Raw genomic sequence first — 20,391 nt, forward strand, 5'->3', positions numbered from 1 at the left:
GTTGAAACAGCAAACATAATCGACACACAGCCAGTACAGATTCTTATTGAAGCTAGACATTAAGTCTAGTGCAGATCGCTGCATACCAAGAATACAAGTGCGGTGGAAAACCGCAAAGGCCTCGGCATGCAATTCTCTCAATCCCGTTAACGGGAAAATTGCATGACTTGCAACTCATACTCATGGTTGCTTTCAACCCGCCCTATGTCTTGCCTTTTCGATCTCGTCTCGCTATGCGCCAAATTGGAATGTGGGGAACACTTCCGCTGTTCGCGTGCAGGTGGCGAAATGAGCGCGTACAATTTTTGTGGGGAATTACACACTAGTCACGGCAATGTAAACAATGTCGCAAATTGAGCAAAATTATTACACAAAATCCTCAATTTCTCGCGACAATTTTGCAAAACAAACACAACACCGTACAGGAGACAACTTCAGGGAGCAATTACCTTCGATTTCAATGGAAGTAAGATTAGTAATTCACACAATTAAAAACACTTTGAGACACAGAAAACTGACAGGTGCAGTACGTCAGTGCACCAGACAAGAAAACTCTGAAGAAGAGCTGTATTTAATTCTTAATTTAGTTGTACGTTTTTCTTTCTTTCTGAACTCATAACCACACAACAATCAGTACGTTTCTTCTAAAAGAATGGTTTAGAAACCGTTCCAACATTGCAGAAGTTGAGTACACGGAAAAAATGTTCCCATGTTAGGAATATTTTATCACAATATTATAACTTATGATAATCTTGCTTGAAATTCAGCTCTTGTAACTACAGTTTATGGTTCGCAATTGAAAACCGTTGTTACTTATCAGGCATTTGATTTTGTCCCAGCTTGTTTCTTTGTTTTATTTCAGGAAGAATTGATTTATTTAGAATGAATAAATAAATTAGAATTCAAGTACTTTCAAGGCTTTGTGGCTACTATTTATCTGTATTCGCAAGGAAGTCCTCGTATCGTTCGGGTGTATTTTTCGTTTGATCGCATATGGGATGGGATTTCCTATCTTTACGGGACTGGTTTGCGATCATAGGCAGTATATTATAATAGACATTTTGTTTCCTAAATCTTTGTTAAGAATTTCGATCCGACGGAACTTCTCGGCTGTGACCGAAATAACAAAGGTCCGCTTCGACAAACGCGAGTCGTGATATCCAGTTCAAAGCAGGCACACAATGGTATGGTTTATTGTGTCTAGTTACCCGCTCGGAAAGTCGAGATTGGTGGCGTAATCAACGAAGAGAATTTGATGTCACTCTAAAGTCCCCAACTTCGCTTTCATATAAAATTTCTAAATCATTTAGGGAGCGTGCACCAAAAGCCAATTTCAAGATGGAATTATTCTCATAAAGGTATTGGACATACAGTGAAATTTATTGAGAATTGTAAATTTTTTGGAACTGCCAAGGGAAAGTCACAAAGGCCGGCGGTGGTCAGCTATTTGCGTCAACTTTCGCCTATTTGTATGAGGTGCTACCTTTGAAAATGAGCCACCTTGGTTGTGCAATTGTAATTTTTCTAATCTTAAGCAGTCCTCGATAGTGGTGCATCGAAGTGACTGAGAGGGCTTATGGGTCTTTTTAGGTTTTGTGTTTTTTCATACTCTGCGCCAGCCTTGATTAACGCTCAACCATTAGCCTGTGTGCGCTGACGTGGCCGACTGGCGGGTCACCGTGGATTGCTTTTTTCTGTCGGCTGTGTTTGCAAACATTGTTCAACAGATTAATGGCAGTGTTTGTGGACATGGCTCGCAATGCGTGTCGGTCGACTTCGTCATCGTACACTGGCTAAATAATAGAGGTGTAGGGGTAGAAACCCATTTAGTTGTTGTGTTGTAATAATTGTAGTTTTTAGTACTAGTGTACAATTGTTATGTGTTGTTATGTTATGTGTGTTCGTCTGTATATTTGTGGCAGATGGGTCATGGAATGGATGCAGAACTGGCGTATATGATAGAATAGAATAATCCTTCTTTGGATGCGTTGGTCATTTTTACCGCCGTTCAATCCGTACATTCGATTCGATTCATCCGGGAAGATCGGATTGGATAAATTGAGGTACGATTGAATCATCCATCCCCGGTCAGCATAACATGAAAAACTTCTAACTGAATGCAATTGTCCTTAATGGTAAATAAGTATCATTTGCTGGCATTTGGATGATTTCAAGTAGTGTGATTGCATGTTACATATGTTCTCTTCTTTTACTTCATTAGTCTGTTTTATGTACTTCTAGTTTGGTTTTTCATTACTCATGTGAACCAGAAATAATATCGATCAAGTTCGTTTCTACTTATTTGCATTCCTTTTTTCTATATTCGGTATGTTATTTTTTCTTTCGTTACTATATTTTATATTAGATCCATGCTAACACACACTAACACAATAAATTGCATATTCTCCCATATACACTCACAATCTCTCTCAGTCCAAACATACAAACACTCGTGGCTTTCGCGATAACACAAACTTGGTCACAAACGCGAACACCCACGATCTCACCAACATTCAAACACCCTGGTAATTAGGTGAACGTTGTAGCACATATAAATTTGGTCTCAAGCATCAACCCACCGCTCGCACAATCATGTATCGGTCACGTCCGGTAGTCTCTACTCTCGATCCTACCAGCCCAAAGTCATGCCGTCAGTGACCAATAGAAAAAAAAACTAGACAACACGTTCCAAGGCGAAATGACCGCAAACTCTAGTAAAACTCACTCTCATATAGCCTCTGTACCATACACTAAAAATTAAGTATATTCACGGTCCGCGGGCGATCATTCAAGAACACGCGAACATGCCAATGCCCACACGCTTATAAAAAATAATGCATACCCGCGAAGTTATGTACACGCTAGCACACGTCAACATACAAACGATCGAGTCCTTCGTGATTATCCACGCACACCTACGCCCACAATCTCGCAAACAGGATAACACCCCGGTGACTAAGTGAACGGTTCGGCACTTATAAATTCACAAACGCGGTTTCAGCAATGAACCTCAAAATGCCCGTGTTCGCTCGATCATGAATCGGTTACATCCTTCGACCTGGTAGTATAGGTCCAATGCCTTCAGCTGTACCAAACAAAAAGATGACGCCTACAATCACCTAACAACACGTGGCATGGCGACATAAACATCGAATTTATATACGTGAAGTCACAAACGCGACAAACAAACATATAAATGCTTGAGCCCTTCGCGATCATGCAAGCAACCTACACCCGTGTTCTCGCAGACATGACAACATCTCGGTCATAATATGAACGTCTGAACGCTTATAAACACTCAAACGCGGTCCCAAACGAAAACCTACAATCTCCCGCGCTCGCGCGATCATGAATCGGTCACTTCCGGAAGTCTCTATTTTCGATACCAGAAGTCTAGATCTGTGCCTTCAATTGGACTAATTAAAAAAAGAATTCGCTCACATCCACTGGACAACACGTTCCATGGCGACATGATTGGGAACTCTAGTGATATGGGGTAACTCACTCCCTCTCAGAACATGAATTGTACACCGGAAACTAAATATCAGAATGAATGTCCGCAAAATCGAGTTTTGTACACGCAAAGTCACATGCACGCGACCACACGCGACAAACACGTTAACATACGAACGCTTAAGCCCTTCGCGATCAACAACGCACACCTACGCCAGCGCAATTTTGATAACACCCCGGTAATAAGGTGAATGTTTTAGCACTTACGAAATTTCAAACGCGGTCTCAAACACGAACCTACAAACGTCCGTGTTTGCGTGATCATGAATCGGTCACGTCCGGAAATCATTACCCTCCGTTCTAGCAACTTAGGTCCATACATTCAGTAGGACCAATCAATAAATAAAGCTTATATCCACTAGACAACATATTTGATGGCGAATTTATACACGCGAAGTTACATACACGATAGCACACACGACCTATAAACGCACATTGAACACGTTAACGTACAAATGATTGAGCTCTTCGCGATGATACACGCGATCGCGAAGTCTCTGCGCCTGCACATATCTGAACCTTAAGCAGTGTTTTAGTGGGCGACATTGCTTGTCTCGTCTGCAATTGTAGTATGTGATTCTGACGGAGAGCCCTTCCGAGAATCTAGCTGTACCGCTCCAGTAAGACAACTCTCGAAAAAATAAAAGTTAGGGTGGTTCTAATTTTACCAAGATCAAAAAATTAACTTTTTAATCATTCTAGCTAGAGCCAAACGACATTCAGCGAAGTTGTAGAACGAGGTTAAAGTGTTTCTTAGAAAAACTGTTCCATTCAAGTAATTTTCGCAGTTTTGATTTTTCATTATGAAGACTACAAATACCTTCAGATATTTTGACGGAGAACAATTTAACTTAATATACCGAAACTCTTGTTTCTTTCCTTAGAAAGTTATACGTACTTTTTACTAAAACGAACTAGTTTTTGAGTAAATATTGATTGATATAAAAAATAGGCGGTGGTCAGCTATTTTCGTCCGCGTCCCTTGTCACCAATTTTTATACAGTGATTCATCAGCAGTGCTATCTTTGAAAATGAACCACCTTCGTTATGCAAATAATTTTTTCCGATCTTTTTTGAATGCAAATAATTAAGCAATCTTTATTTTGGTATATTCTGAATTGCACATATTTTGTCGTATGTAATTTTAAATGTACTTTCATTTGATGGCATTGTAAGGGAACACGTATCCGCCGGTTGATGCCAATCGAGCTGACATTTCTTTAGACTGAGCAAACTAATTTATTTGTTTGTTTAGTGTTTATTTGGCCAACTAGGCAACTAGTCCACTGGGTCTTTACTGCGTGTGGGAAATACGCATGGTCTTGTCTGAGTGAATGACTTGAATTATGTATGAGGGTAGAGAATTGACAATTCGCAAGATCAATTCAAATCCGATTACAAATTTGCGGCAATCATTTCAGCACGAGGAACAAATGTTTTATGGTCATATTTAATGCTTTACTTTTAGTCCATTAACTCATCAGTGAATTATACTGAGCTAAGAATAAGTACGTACTATTTGGAAATGGACATAAATGGGAGGGGAGCACGCCATGTGCTTTGACGCAATCGGCCGTTTTCGACACGTTTATGCCATGTATATAGGAAATTCCATAGAACATGAACACTTTTGCGAGTAGCGGCATAAAAGTGCTACTACAAAATGAAGGAAAAACTAAAAGAATTTGATTCTTTTTAGACCAAGGGGAAAATAACGTGGTAATATGACAGAGAGTTAGTTAGTATTGGGTAATCTTTGCGTGACATAATTTATGAATGTTCCACAAAACCACTTTTAAACTCATTGTTTCGGTCCATTTTACATTGTCGACAACACTCCCGACAGCCGGCTGTCCGAAGTTCAAGTTGTTTTCGATGAAACAATCTCGATAAACGATTGGCCAGAGTTTGAACGCCTAGAAGATTTACGTATCCTACAGTCAATAAACTATTCAAACATGCACGAAAATATATTCTCAGTCGCATCGCTTGCTTGAAGCGAATCCTGACTAACAACCCACCCACTACCCAATTCGTGGTACTTATGGGAGTGTCACTGAGTCGGGGCCTTCCGTTAAGTAAGTACCACATCAACACTTCCTTTCTCATCCCAAGTTACGGTAAAGATGGTCGTGGCCCGCAATGGTGGCTCTCAGGCGAAACTCTCGCTTGGACTGGATCAATTGTTATTCCCAAACAATGCTCCTCAAGTAGTCTGGCTGAAAATGAGAGTCATCAGTCTGCAATCTACGAAGTATACCGTGCTTACGCAACGCAATGCAAATATTGAATGACATAAAAAATATCGCATTTGCCATTTTTAGTGATCTATGTTACAATGCATGGTATTTTATATGACAATGTATTTAGTGTAAGTGCCCTAATCGAAGATAATGCCATTTAAAAAAGTTAAATTTTGATATAAATGTTCTCATAACCTTGAAACGAAAAAAGTTTAGTGGTTGGTGTGTTAAAACAAATTATGCGCCCTAAAATAATCTTCAAGATATCCAAAGGGTACTTTAGAGTAAAATAAAAATTACAAGTCATAGAAATAAAACCGTTTTTAAGGAACACCCTAAAGCTTATATTTCGATTTCTCGTACAATTTTGTCTAAAATGTGTTGTTCTATAACTTCATCGAGGACATTTAAGCTCTATCTCGAATCGTTGAAAAGATCAATTTTAAATATTGTTAGAATTCTGAAGCTTGTGTTTAAACGAAAAGAAGGGCCTTGCAAAGTACAACAACTTTTCTGAACATATTGTAAGGCTAAGTGATTTACTTTTAGCAAAAAGCAAAAAAAAATTACATTGTGAACCATTGTGCACTGGACTAGAAACAATAACATATCCTTGAGTTTTTTATCCTGCATGTTGTACTATGGCAGGGCAGGGCAGTTACATATCAAATGAAGTTCTGTAATCGGATTCACAAAGATCACACGAATAACATTCAGCACGCTGAATAGCAGCGATGTGATAATTGAGTCTGCAATGTCCAATCAGTACACTGAATGGAGTACCGGAATTGTACTTGAAAAATGATACAAACTTTTTGACATTTTCGGACTCCCATCCGGTAGAAAAGTTTTGCAAGCTCCGCCAACTCAGAGCAAAGATTTATCCATATTTCATGTAGACTTAAACGGAGCAAAACTATATAATAAAGATTCCCTTTGATCGATTCGAGTCCTAGAATTAGAACTCCCTGAAAAGATCTCGGTGGCACTCGTCGGTGATGACTTCGTGCAGCCTGTAAAGTGTATGTCAAAAAGAGTACTTAATCTTCGTCAGATGTGCATCCAGATAACTTTTTGTGTCGAGCAATTTCGGGACCAAAGGGTTCCTTTTGAAGCTCGCTTAACTGAAAGCGAATAAGCATATTGTATTGTGCTACTATGAGTGCGTTTGTTTTTTTTCCATGAAGATGTCCCAGTTCGTAGATTTTGGATAACGATATCTAGGGAGATGATCGAATGATCAAAGATGAATAGTAAATGATTAAATGATCAATTACAACGGGTCGAATTCGTTCAGACGAACCAGTTTGCCAATACATGCGCAATACTGTCAGAGCAGAGAGTTACATCTAACAACTGTTTGTACTGCTTAAGTATTCCATCAATTCAGAGCCTCTCAAATTGATATCTGAGCTGCTCTACAACTTGACTTAGAGACTCCTGTTTTTGTCGCCTCTTACGACATAGCATCAGGAACACATTGGATCAATTCATGGCAACTCGCCGGATGCCATACCTCCTTAAGGCTGGTTTTGTCCGGAAAAAGATAAGAAACTATTAACAACCTCCTCGTAAACAACAGTCAGACGACGCCAGATGATATTTTCAGTCATTTACATCTGCTTTTGAGGTTTTATCCTCCTTTTGTATGGGGTGGATCTACTGTGCACTGTTAGCTGAATGAAAACGATTTTCCATATTCTTTTGCTTATGAATCACCTGATGATCAGATTTGCGAAGAAAACTAGTCATCACTGCCAATAATCTACGCTAAATCTAAAATTCCTAATACCCAGTATCGGGAGAAAATGGTAAACATTCGTTCTCAGTGTGTGTGTTTTTCTTTGTAAAAAAAATGTGCAAAGTCAGACATAATCCTGTTATCAAGTTAAGACCCATTATTAGCTTCGACTGTAAAGATAACTATATGAAAAAGCGTTGTTTATTTTTTTAATCAGAGCTTCTTTTTCTAAGCACATCAATCCATCTTCCATCTTCTTCTATCTATCTATCTGTTAAAAATCAGTTTCGGTTCAACATTCAACTCCACCAGACCCACCGTGGCTTGCTGCTGCCGGGGTTCAGGAATTCTACTTGAGATATTTACACCGCGCGCGCACAGTTTGCTTTCGATTCGCGAATGGCAAACATTGGTCGTGGGTGCGGCTGATCCGGTTGGTCAGGCTGGCAGGCAGGCAGGCAGCCGGGCAGAGGAGAGCAAGAATGAGACATGATGGCGTTTTCATTTCGGGTATTCGGCATCCCTGATTGGTACTGAACGCGAGCGAGAGATATTCGGATGGCGAGGGTGGAATGCACTACTAACTAGATCGCTGTGTCTTGGGTGGGTGGGTGTCTGGTGTGTCGAGGAGGGACATATTTCGCCCACTGCGAGTGTCATTTCCTACGAATGTTCGCGTTGGTACCAAGAAACAGCAGGACAAAAAACTTGTCTACCAGCTTATAGCAGAGAGAATACGGTCCCGCTTTGGTTGTGCTGTGTGTATTTAAACTGTAACGTGATCGGTCAGTCGCTGGTTTTTTTTTATTGCCTCCGCGCTGCCGAACCGGCCAAAGTAAAAGATGATGTGTTTTTTTCCTCACTTGTGTATATTTTTCGCATTGGCACTTAGTTCACTCGAGGGTGAACCCGCGATGGAAATCAGCAGGAAGGCAAAATTGTATGAAATTTGCGCTTCGAACACATGTGCGCTTGCTTCGCGTTTATTTTCGCTCTCTCTCTGTACCATGCCAACCATCAGCGATCGAGTCGTCGTCGTGCAAACTCATGCGATGCCGTCATTCTAGTTTCGTATCCGCCGCCTGCTCTCTGCTGCTGTCTGATCGCCTGTTAGAGCTATCGCGCGCGTATTCGAAATAGTTTCTTAACCGTTGTTCGACGGCGCGGTTGGCACAAAGTTTTTTTTTCGCTAAATTCACAGCGTGCGCAAACGGAGTGGAATTTGAATCGCACTTTGGTCGCTTGTAGCGCGATTAGTGCTCGAGACTGTGATTAGGGGAGCTTCGCAGTTTATTAGCATGTAAACACGCAGCAATTATTGTCGTAGTTTTTTTTTTTGCCTCATTCTTTCTCTCTGTGTGCTCTTCAATGAGTACTTACGGACTGACTGACGGACTACTGCTCCCATGCTGACGTAGTTCTCGGTGCTCCGATACTCCTCAGACTCCAGTGATCGCGAGTGTTGTTTTCTTTGGATCTGTTCCTACTGTTTGTATTGACGCGGTGATGTGTTGATCGGCTGCGTTGGACGCTCTCGACTGCTGTGTGTTGTTGACAGTGTTACGTAAGTGTGCACGGGACGTTACCAGCTGTTTAGGCTAATGTGGCTTGTAAATTCTCTAATCTAGCCGATTGTAAACTGGTTTCCAGCGAGCTGTACGTCCAGTACCCGAGCGGATAAATTCTACGCAACTACAGTTTACGCAGTGAACTACGGCGCGGGACCCGCGGCGTGCCAAATTCGAGAAATTGAAAATCAAGGTCAAAATCTATTCACATGTCGTTCGCTCGTGAATGTAGTTATTACTTCAGTGTGATTATTTCATAATTTTCCTTGCGTCGTCGGCGTTGGGTGCGCTTCTGCTCGGCTCAAGTAGGCTGTTTTTCGATGTCGACCAGTGATGCCAGACTAAGTGGCAGCAAAGTTTGAGGATCTGTAATGAAGAGAATAAATATGTGAATGAGTTTGTAGGACGTGCGGACGTGACTGCATTTCTTATTTTACTGGGATGAAAATTTCAATTGGCCATATATAGGGTGTTTACCATCAAGGGGTCTTCTCATAAGTCAGCTTCAAAAATTCATTTTTTTTGCTTCAGTCGTTAGAATTATCAGAAAATATTCTTGCAAAGTTTCAGAGTATAGCTGAATAACATCTCATGCCTGTAAGTGTAAGTGTGTTTTTTGCTTATAAAAACTTTGAAGCCCATTTTATGAAAATTATGTTTTTCAAAATTCAGATCCTAGGGTGGTTCTAATTTCAGCAATATTTAAAATTGAACTTTTCACGGTTCAAGATAGAGCTTTACTGTCTTCGATTAAGTTGTAGAGCAACTACGTAAGTATTTCTAAAGTGATCATAATGAAAAATCAAACCTGTAAATGTTGTACACTAAGGTTTTTTTTACACGGGGGATACGTGCCGTGTAAAAAAAACCGTGTAAAAAAACCGCGTTAATTGCGAAATCCGTGTAAAAAAACCGTGCTAATTCCGAAAACCGTGTAAAGAAAACCTTCGTGTACAAAGAAACCCATTTTTTAAGAAACATCCGAAAAGTTTTTTAAAATTTTATTATCTTCAATTTTCTGGAAGACAGCGAAACTGTATCTCGAACCATTAAAAAGCTAATTTTCTAATTTAAAAAAAATAGAACCACCCTACCCACTATTTAAAATAATAGAAAAGTATTCTAAAGTGCAATATTTTATCATGAAAACGAAGGTATATTTTTTTGTCCACCGTGAAAGTAATTTTAACTTATTACAAAGGGTCAATTCATGAAAAACCAAATTTTATAATATAACCTTTTCTTCAGATGTTTTTCAGAGTTTTTTTTAAGACGAACATTTTCTTCTAACACATCAAAATTCTAGCTTCTATTATTCTAAATATATAAGCATTTAATATTTCAAAAATACATTTTTAGATCAATTTTATGAAATTTAAAAAAATATCGTTTTCGCCATTTTTTGAAAAATAAAAAATCAAATCATGGCCTTATTTATAGGTTAAAATGAATTATCTTTTTTTTGCCCGAATGAATGATATTGTTACTTAAAAATAAAACATTTTTGGCGAAAAAGTGCTCATAACTGTTCAACGAAAATAGTTAGATATGTGGTGCCATGAAACAACCTATTCGCCTTAAAAAAATCTTCAAGTTGTCCGAAGACTACTTCGGTTTTAAATCAATACAGCAAAGGTTATTGGAATAAAACAGTTGTCCTAAGAAACACTAACCTTCGATTTTAAATTTGTTGTAAAATAAAAAGTATGACAGATAGAGCTTACATGTCTTCAGCAAACTTTTCCAAAATTTGTCGTTCTATAACTTCACTGAAGGGCGTTTGGCTACTGCTAGAGTGTTTTAAAAGCTAATTTTTTGATTTTGGTAAAATTAGAACCACCCTAACTGTTGTTCTAGCAAAAGAAGGTGATCACAAACTACGCAAACTTCTCCAAAGACTTAATGAGGCTAAGTTGTTTAGTTTAAGTAAAATTTCAAAATTTCTGCTAAATTTGCATTCTAGACCATGGTACAATGTTATTAACTCTCTTACTACTAAACGCAGCCGAAAAATCGAGTACTTTATGAAAAAAGACTAAAATATTTTAAATTTCAATTTTCAACTACCACTAAGTCTATCTTATGAAAAAAAGCCTTACGAATAAGTTTCACGTAAAAATTACGGACAAAATCCTGCACGTAGTATGAGTTGTCCGCGGCGAGCTACTGCGTGAGAATGTTTATATAGCACGTCATTTTTATTTTGACATTCAAAAAACTTTTTCATTGAGTAAATATATGTTCTAAAATACGCAAAAAATTAAAAAGTATGTTTATTTTTTCTATAAAAATAATAATCACGCATACAATAACATACAAACGCTCGAGTTTTTCGCGGTAATACAAACCCGGTCGCAAACACGATCATTCAAGCTTACCTACATCCACCATTTCACAACTATTAAAACTTCCCGGCGATTAAGTCAACGTGTTAACACTTCCGAATTTCGAAACGTGATCTCAAGCGCCAACATGCAAACGTCCGCTTTCGCGTGTTCATGAATCGTATTCGTCCGGGAGCTCGCATACTAAAATAAGGATATACACTAGACAACAAATCTCAGGATGCCATAATTGTACACTCCAGTAAGTTGGAGGAGCTCAGTTTCTGCCTTTATCTTAACCGTACACTCAAAATTAAACATCAGAATGACGGTCCATGCGAACATTCAAAAGCTCACGCAAACGGTAAACGAATTCAAACGCGCAAAGTTATACAGATGCTGGCATAGGCGATGTAAAGACGCCCACAGAATCAAACATGTTAACATAGAAACGCTTGTTTCCTGTGCGATGATACAAATCTGGTCAAGCATGCAAATATGTAACCGCGATTATCCGCACAAACCGTAATGTCGAATGCATAAAATCGCTTCCGTCATCAAGTCGATATGTTAGCATGTTATCGAGTTTATAAATTTCAGTACGATTATACCGATGCCACCTCCTGCGCGACAATGAATTGGTCCCGTCCGGAACCCCTTACCTTTGGTCCATGTCGTCAGTAATCGGTTAAAAAAACAAGCTTATATACACTAGAAGTATCAGGGTGCAATGACCGGATACTTTAGTGATATGGAGGAACTCACTCCTTTCCAGATCGGAACAGAACACTCAAAATCGCTGTTTGTGTGAACATTCAAAAGCCCACCCGAATATGCAAGCGGTTCGATGAATATATAAACGAATTTATATCTGCGAAGTTACATACTCGCAACACCCGCGATTAAACCCGTTAACATAAAAACGCTCAAGTATCGTGCGATAATACAACGAGTGTAAAGTACGAAGAGCTCCAGAGTTTCTCAGATTGGCGAAAGTAGAAGAAATTGAAGCTGAACATAACCAAGACAAAGTCTATGTTAGTAACAACACGGTCTCGGGTTAGTTGTAACGGATTCATCCAAATAGATGGTACAGTTGTTGAGCGGGTTCATGAAGTACCTTGGAATGATACTTGATACAAAGTTGAACTTCAGCGAGCACAGCAACTATTCAATATGGAAGGCTGCCGAGAAATTCGGAGTCCTATGCAGAGTGAGTCGATACCTGCCGATGGACGCTAAAGTGACAGTCTACAAAGCAATCACCGCTCCCCACTTCAACCACTGCGGTTCAATACTGTTCCTTGCATCCAAATCACAAACGAAGCGAATGCAAATCCTCAGATATTCACCGAAACGGAACCAGACAAGCTGGTGACCTCAGATTGTTGAACTGTAAGGAATCGTGCACGCAGAACTCATATAGAAGCTACAAAACAAACCAGCAATTTGAGAGAGTTCAAAAGTCTTTGTATAATATTTGTAAAACAGAGAGCCAATGCAATGAGATAGAACTAGAATATAGAGAGAAATGACTTAGATTGAAAGGGTCTCTCGAAATTGATCAACACATTATCGAAAGATATCTGCTCATAATCCTTCCATACTACAAAAAAGTGTATTGGTGTGAGCTAGGCCATCCAAAAAATTGTTTTACTGCCATTTTTAATATAATTTAATACCGGAATTTCTTATTAACATTAGGTATCAATTATATTATTTCGTTTATTAAATTCATTTCATACTTTCTTATCATTATACAGATTGTAAGTAGCGGTTAACCCACTACTTGGATTCTATTTACCTACCCGGCGAGCCCTTTTTGACAGGGCGGCCTAGGTGCTTCTATCAAGACTTTCCGATTTTCGCACAGAAACAACAAAAGCGATACACACAAATAATTTAGTACTTACCGTGTTTATTTTCCATTGCTCTCCTCTGTGCTGCACTCTGCCAATAAAATCGATTTGCTGCTGTTGACGATTGTGGGAAGGTGAATCGTCTATTCGTCGTAAACGACCCGGAAGTCACCGCAGTGAACTTCCCGGGGAAACCTTTGTCCACCATTTCTTCGTTCTTTTGTGGAGGGAAGATTGGCTTGTTTGATTGATCCTCCACAGCGAGAACGGACGATGCTTCGGATCTTTGACAATTAGCCGGGAACGTTAATAGCTTTTTCAAGATTAACGTTCTACAGCAACGATCCTGCACCACATTTGTAACCGAACCTGGGACCCGTACTTTCGATGGGATTTGCCGTCGCACATTGTACCGAACATGTTATTCGTTGTGTCCCGACACTTTGGAACCTAAGCCATATATTATTAATAGCCAGAGGAGCAAAAAAATATTCTGCACCTATCTATACCGACAAAACCGTTCGCAAACGCCAATATGAACGAAAATGTACCTACAACTTATTGTGAATAGCGCAGAACAGCGGTGAGCATTATGTGGCGTAAGTAAATACACTCTACGGAGAGAATAATCAATAATTGGTATTTTTCCACCCAGCGCTAAATTGTTACTGTGACGGGTTACAAGCAGTGTTACCACAATTAAATCTGTACTAGGAGTTAAAAACTCTTTTCTATTTGTGTTTTTCTATAGAAAAGTGTGTACCAGATTCTGTACCAAAACAATAACAAGATTGCTTAACAAAATCATTTGAACAGTCTGCTTCCTTATCTCTTACAGATCAGAAGGCATGCGCTTTTTGCCGCTTGCGCACAACATACAAACAAGAAACACTAGCGTGTACGTGTCACTCATAGACACAGTCTCGTTGCCCTTACTGCGAGTGAAATGTGTGAATCATAAAATAAATTTCGCTCGTTGCGAGAGAACACAATCGCGATTAAGTTTACGCAAACCCGTCATAGACCTACAATGCGCGAGGTGGAACAGTTGATCAAAATGAAAATAGAACTTGTGCTTACAGAAAAGTCACACATACAGCTACATCATACGAGGCATGTAGTACTATTGACGTTAAACTCCTTAGCCGAGGCAGAAAACTTCTTAGCGAAGAACAACACGCCATACGGCGTCGAATACGAAAACGTCCCCTTGTATACGGACAATGATCTTACGGAAATTCGCCTCCACGGTTTGGCACCGTGCACTAGTACGGTTTATATTAAAACATTCATGTCGAGGTATGGAGAAATGAAATCTGTCACAAATGATAGCTTAAGAAACTTTCCAAACATTCTCAACTGGGTTCGGGTGGTCCAAATGCGACTGAACCAACCTATACCTTCTTACTTAAATTCGAGGGCAGATCATCCCAAGATGTTAACTACAGTAGGATTTCGTTTTTGGCAACAATATTTTTTTTCAGTTGCCAAAACTGGAACCGTGCCAAAAATGGAACCTTACCTTAAAAGCTTTGATTTTCAATTTGTAACAACATAAATGTTACAAGAACATTAATTATATACTAATATGTGAAATGGAATGAAAAAATAGAAAAAATCAACAACTTTAACTTTATTCGCTATGCCCGCCCCCATAAAATATATTAAATATGACTCCTATGTTTGGAAATAAAGTCAACAGCGATATCCATTATTACAACCAAATGATTATTGAGCATTTTTCAAAAGATTTACTATGCACAGAAATAATGTTGCCAAAAACGGAACCCATTTGGTGCCAAAAACCGAACTTTTTTGTTGCCAAAAATGGAGCATGCCAAAAACGGAATCTTACTGTACATCCAAATAACGCTATGCACATATACTGGGTAATGCAGCCGGCAACAATTTTGACTTTTTCTCGGAACGCTCTTAAATCAAACGGTAATTGGCTTAACAGACCATTTGTAAAATATGAGCTTTTTCCGAAAACTAGTTCACTCAGAAAAATTTTCAAGTTTGTATATGATCATATATGAAAAATAGGCAATATAAATAATAAATTCAGTAAAAAATGACAGCATCATCTTGTGCATCCCAAAATCTGCTGATATATAGCTTAAGGTACAAGGATCAATATTACCGAAGACTGCAAATTGATCCGATTTTGCAGTAAAAATATATTCTAAAATATAATTACCTGTTGCCTCTCTTTCTCGCACATGCTTAGAATAGCAAATTTCAAAAAAAAAATCGGTTCGTCTTCAAAGTTAATTAACTTTATCGGGGAACCTCCAATCAATATGGAACCTTCAACAAAACTGTTCGTTATAAAATGGCTTAACAGACCATTTGTAAAATATGAGCTTTTTCCGAAAACTAGTTCATTCAGAAAAATTTTCAAGTTTGTATATGATCATATATGAAAAATAGGCAATATAAATAATAAATTCAGTAAAAAATGACAGCATCATCTTGTGCATCCCAAAATCTGCTGATATATAGCTTAAGGTACAAGGATCAATATTACCGAAGACTGCAAATTGATCCGATTTTGCAGTAAAAATATATTCTAAAATATAATTACCTGTTGCCTCTCTTTCTCGCACATGCTTAGAATAGCAAATTTCAAAAAAAAAAATCGGTTCGTCTTCAAAGTTAATTAACTTTATCGGGGAACCTCCAATCAATATGGAACCTTCAACAAAACTGTTCGTTATAAAATAGGCTACGTAACCATAAGTTTTGAAGTATGCAGAGTTGCTGTGGAATTTTTTATTGGAATTTAAGTTTTTATTTCCGAGTTTCCATATACATTACTATAGAAACTTGAAATCTCTTGTTTGTACTAGAGATATCGGAAAAAGCTCATATTTTGCATATGGTTTGTGCATCTAATTCCCATTTGAAATATCAGTGTTTCGAAAAAAAGTTAAAATTGTTGCCGGTCTACTGGGCATACGCTCACGTGCCAGTTCTGTAACCAGGCGGCACACTGTGGTAAGCCAAGCACCGAAACAACTAAAGAAAATTCATCTACTAAAACCAACACTAACAAACAACCTGATGTGCCACAGCGAACCTGCCATAAAACAAATACCAGACAAACAATATTCCACGGTATCTCAAACCAATAGTTAACATCCCTAGGGAAGTAATAAACAAAAATAAAGCGGCTGTATCAGAGTTACTCGAAAACACAAAAAGCACCAACAACTAACAGCGAAAATCAAAGCTGCTCTAGCGATGGCGACATGGACGCAAACACGAGCGAGAGGGAAGGCAGACAGATCGATCAGCAAGTAGCAGAGGGTAAAGCTAACCATTACTCACCACCGAGAAAGAAAATTAACACAAGGAGCGAAAAGCAGTGCACCTACAACAGGCGACGGCAATGATATTCGATTATTACTTTTTTATCTCATGAATTGTAAATTAAATTGTTTGTTGGAAATGTACATTTTTTCAAAAGAAAGGCGAATGACCCTCGAGGTTAGAGCATAACTAAATAATAAAATAAACAATTGATATAATCATTTTCCATGCGGGATGGCCAAATACTGACATTGAGATGCGGGAAAACAAACCACAAATTCTGACTCGGAATCGGTTGTTTCGCCAGAAATCAGTCAGAACTCCGGATGCGTTTGACTGGGTAATGTCAATATCAGCTCTAGCTCAAATTGTCGCAGCCACTTTGTTTGTAGTCGAAGTTGAACTGGGGCTGGCTGAAAGCTAAAAATCTCCAAAATGAAAACATAAAAATTGATTTCAAAATCTGTATAATAGACCTCAGTGTTCGCGTTTCCCGTTATATGAACCGTGTCAGTGATAAAGCAATTCTGAACTTCCAAATTTCACTTCCGACATAGCTCTTAACTACAATCGAGCAAGATTTCCCGTGAACCCATCATTTCAGTAATATCATGTTGTAATCTGAGCAACCGAAAATAATAGTCGAAGACACAGAACTGCATAAAACCTGCATTAAATATATTAGATTGTAAAGTCGGAAATAAGCTTCAAGCGTACAAATTGGAGTCAGACTCCTTGATGTAAGAATCGGTTAAAAAACCAAACAAAAAGCAGCCGGTCTGCCAGATCTTGTTGACGCAGTGTGTTTACAGAATTGTTATGTAGGGATCTGCTCGGGATACGTGATCAGCGTTGTTTGCTTATCGGCTACAACATCCTTGGGTGATTTGCATTCGATAGTCACTTAACAAGGTATTGGTTTAGTCACCCTCATCCTCACAATACGAACGCCGTTGGGAATACCGGTGAAAAAAATTCTCCAAGTGTCATTCGTAATAGATTTCACTTCTTCGTATTGCGACATAATTCGTTTGATGTAATCTTACTTAGTGCGCGGTGCCAGATCATGTATACGATCGTCCACCATGTCGTTTTCCATATACACGGGTATCTTGATTCTGATGTTATTAAATTCGACCTCATGTTGCATGTTGCTTTTTGGAATGAAATTTTCTGCCGGTGGTAAACTTCTAAACGTAACCAAAACGCAGATGTAGCTGAATGTACATAACTTCCCCGAGGTTGGGCTACATTTTAACTTTAACTAGTTGTTCCATTTCTTGAGCTGTGGGTCTAACACAAGTTTTATTAAACACGGGAGTAACGATACAATACTGTTTGTGCACTGAATATAGAACAAAGCCTTGCTGCCCATGGCGTAGCGCTTTATTGCTTCTGCTTTGTTCAAGGTCAGAAGGTGGACTGATCAGTGGAGTATTGATATTAATTCTATTTTTTTGCGATTTTTTTATCCTGGAAGTTCGCTCTTGCCGAATATCTTCGGGAGTAATTTTTCAAGCTATTCTTATATCGTAGAACCATTTTCCGAATTTTACGCTTGAAGTTTATAACCAACTGTTACAATCCAATTTAATTGAAGTGGGTTTTGCGACATCTGTCATTCCGATTTTTATTTTCAGTCGCGCTTATGTGATGTGACTTGCATAATTGAAATGCATGGAAGAATTTCATATCCTGTGGAGAACACTTCGTCACATACATTTTTCAGCCTTACGTGCTGCAAATCCTTATCAGTTATATTTTGACGGAAAATCATATCATCTTGATGCCTCATTATGCGCCTGCTATCACAATTAACATTTGTCTGTCGAGCACACCAATAACCCATTTATCTGGCAACACTTCTCAGCCGTGGGAGCAGCCAAGTTTTGTGTACTCTCCCTCGGCTCGTCATTTTCCCCCCTTCCCCACTACATACTGCATAGCTGCAACGTTCACGACCACCACTGACGGGGTAAACGCGAAACTCAGTCGCGCGCACTGCCTTTTGGCTCCCTGCTGCTGCTGCTGCAGCTACCTACTCCTGCACGGGCTCAACGGTTCAATATACGCCGCCACCGAGCAATGTTTGTTTTCGTCACCGAGCCAATAATACTGGCTACAACAATAGGTGAATGGGGGGCTTCGAATTGATTGATCGTTGCGCGCACACAAACCAAAAAGCTGCCTCTGTGGGCGAACGCAGTCGCACTTTGCGAGATTAAATCTAGCTTAGGTATCGGAACAGGTTTATTTCATATGTTTTCTTTCTCTCTTGTCGCTTGCAGATGATCCGGGTGGAGAACTTCCGCCCGCTATGGAAATAACGAGCAGCTGTAATGAAAGTAAAACGACGTCAGTGAGTCAACCGTACGGTAAACAACCGAGTGCGAACCCAGCGGAGAGCAAAGTCAGCGCGGAAAATAGCATTCTGCATCATTCGCAGCAGCACCCGCCGCCACCGCTGCCGCAGTCGCAGCCGCCACCAGCACAACCACAACAGCAAACCACATTCAGTGTTTATTCGTCCAACGCGACGAATTCTTCTGATTTAAAGTACCTGCATAAAAAATTCAAACGGATTGCCAGTGCCACACCGAACAGCGATAGTGGCAGTGAATCGAAACTCATTACATCAGCGGCTGCCAATAGTAGTAGCTTTAGTACAACTACGTCAGCTGGTGGTAGTACTATAGCTACAGCAGCAAGTGCATATGGTTTCCCCGTCGTCGCCAGACTGCCAAACTCACAGTCCACGGTACTGAGCTACGAACCGCCAGTCCAGCGGCTGTTACAGCAACAGCAAAATCAAACGACTGCATGTGCCAACGAGGGTGATTTAGTCCACTCATACCGACTAACCACTGAACGTATTCGTCCAGGACAACCAACAGTCGATGAGTGCTACAGTCGCCCCCAATTAACCTCTTTGAGTAGCGAACACAGTAACGGTGCTTCCTTGAATCGCGCTAACAACATTAGCGTCAGTAATAGTTTTATCAGCAACAACCATATTCCGAGAGAGAGTGAAGATTTGAAATCGTACTATCCCAGTGTAAATAATAACAGTGCTATCAACATAAGCTGTGATTTGAACGAGAAAAACCAATGCACCCTGAACAGCAGCAGCAACAGTGTAACGTTATCAACAGCGACAACCGTCGTTGACTCGATTCAGGCCATTGCGTACGAGAATAGTTCGGTGGCAGTTGCTACGGGACTACCGAACATTCCGTACGACACTGTCCATCTGTCGTTGGCCTCGGCCAATCTGATCAATACGGCCACACCGGGCCGGTATGTGTGCCCGTTCTGTCAGATGAACTGTAGCAAACCGTCGGTCCTGCAGAAGCACATCCGACGCCACACCAACGAGCGCCCGTTCCGGTGCGATCCGTGCGGTATTGCATTTAAAACCAAGAGCAACCTGTACAAACACTGCCGGTGAGTTCAATAAACCTTTTTTTTGTCTGACACACGCATCTGTCCGTCTATTTGATTGTGTTCTTAACTAATATTCGATGAGCGGGGTCTTTGTTTGAACCAAGTTGGGCATTTGAAATGTCCAAGGGTGAAACGGAGATGTTGATTGGGAGTGTTGGGTTTACTTGATGACACCTTGCAGTGTTAATCTAACTCGCTCATCTCGAAATTATTGAATGCTTGGATTGATAAAGCGCTTAGATTTCTAATTTAACTCAAACCTGCTAAATGTAGTTAACTCGAAATTTGATTTGTTGTTTTCTCCTTTCCCAAATACGAATTCACATTCCTTAGTGCATTATATATATATATATATATATATATATATATATATATATATATATA

The 20,391-nt window shown here is 39.6% G+C and overlaps 2 protein-coding genes across 5 annotated transcripts in view; one reads left to right on the forward strand and one right to left on the reverse strand.

Annotated features, from left to right (window-relative positions):
- Positions 1-20,391, forward strand: part of LOC131693138 (uncharacterized) — a 128,149-nt gene that overhangs the window by 85,545 nt on the left and 22,213 nt on the right. For 2 of the 3 annotated variants that reach the window (XR_009306159.1, XM_058980716.1), the window contains exon 3: positions 18,852-20,007. Coding sequence is in view for 2 of the 3 variants with exons in the window: in XM_058980716.1 (XP_058836699.1) it covers positions 18,852-20,007 (1,156 nt within the window). In the remaining variant the exon portion in view is untranslated. Of the gene's footprint in view, positions 1-18,566; positions 18,695-18,851; positions 20,008-20,391 lie in introns of those variants that run through there. The other variant, XM_058980717.1, reaches the window with a different exon arrangement.
- The window catches only part of LOC131693139 (zinc finger Y-chromosomal protein-like), a 48,832-nt gene continuing 37,721 nt past the window's right edge, over positions 9,281-20,391 (reverse strand). For both annotated transcript variants that reach the window (XM_058980721.1, XM_058980718.1), the window contains one exon: positions 9,281-9,431. The gene's annotated coding sequence lies outside the window, so the exon portion shown is untranslated. The remainder of the gene's footprint in view (positions 9,432-20,391) is intronic.

Source organism: Topomyia yanbarensis, chromosome 3 (genome assembly GCF_030247195.1).
Source record: "Topomyia yanbarensis strain Yona2022 chromosome 3, ASM3024719v1, whole genome shotgun sequence".
NCBI classification, from domain to species: Eukaryota; Metazoa; Arthropoda; class Insecta; order Diptera; family Culicidae; genus Topomyia; species Topomyia yanbarensis.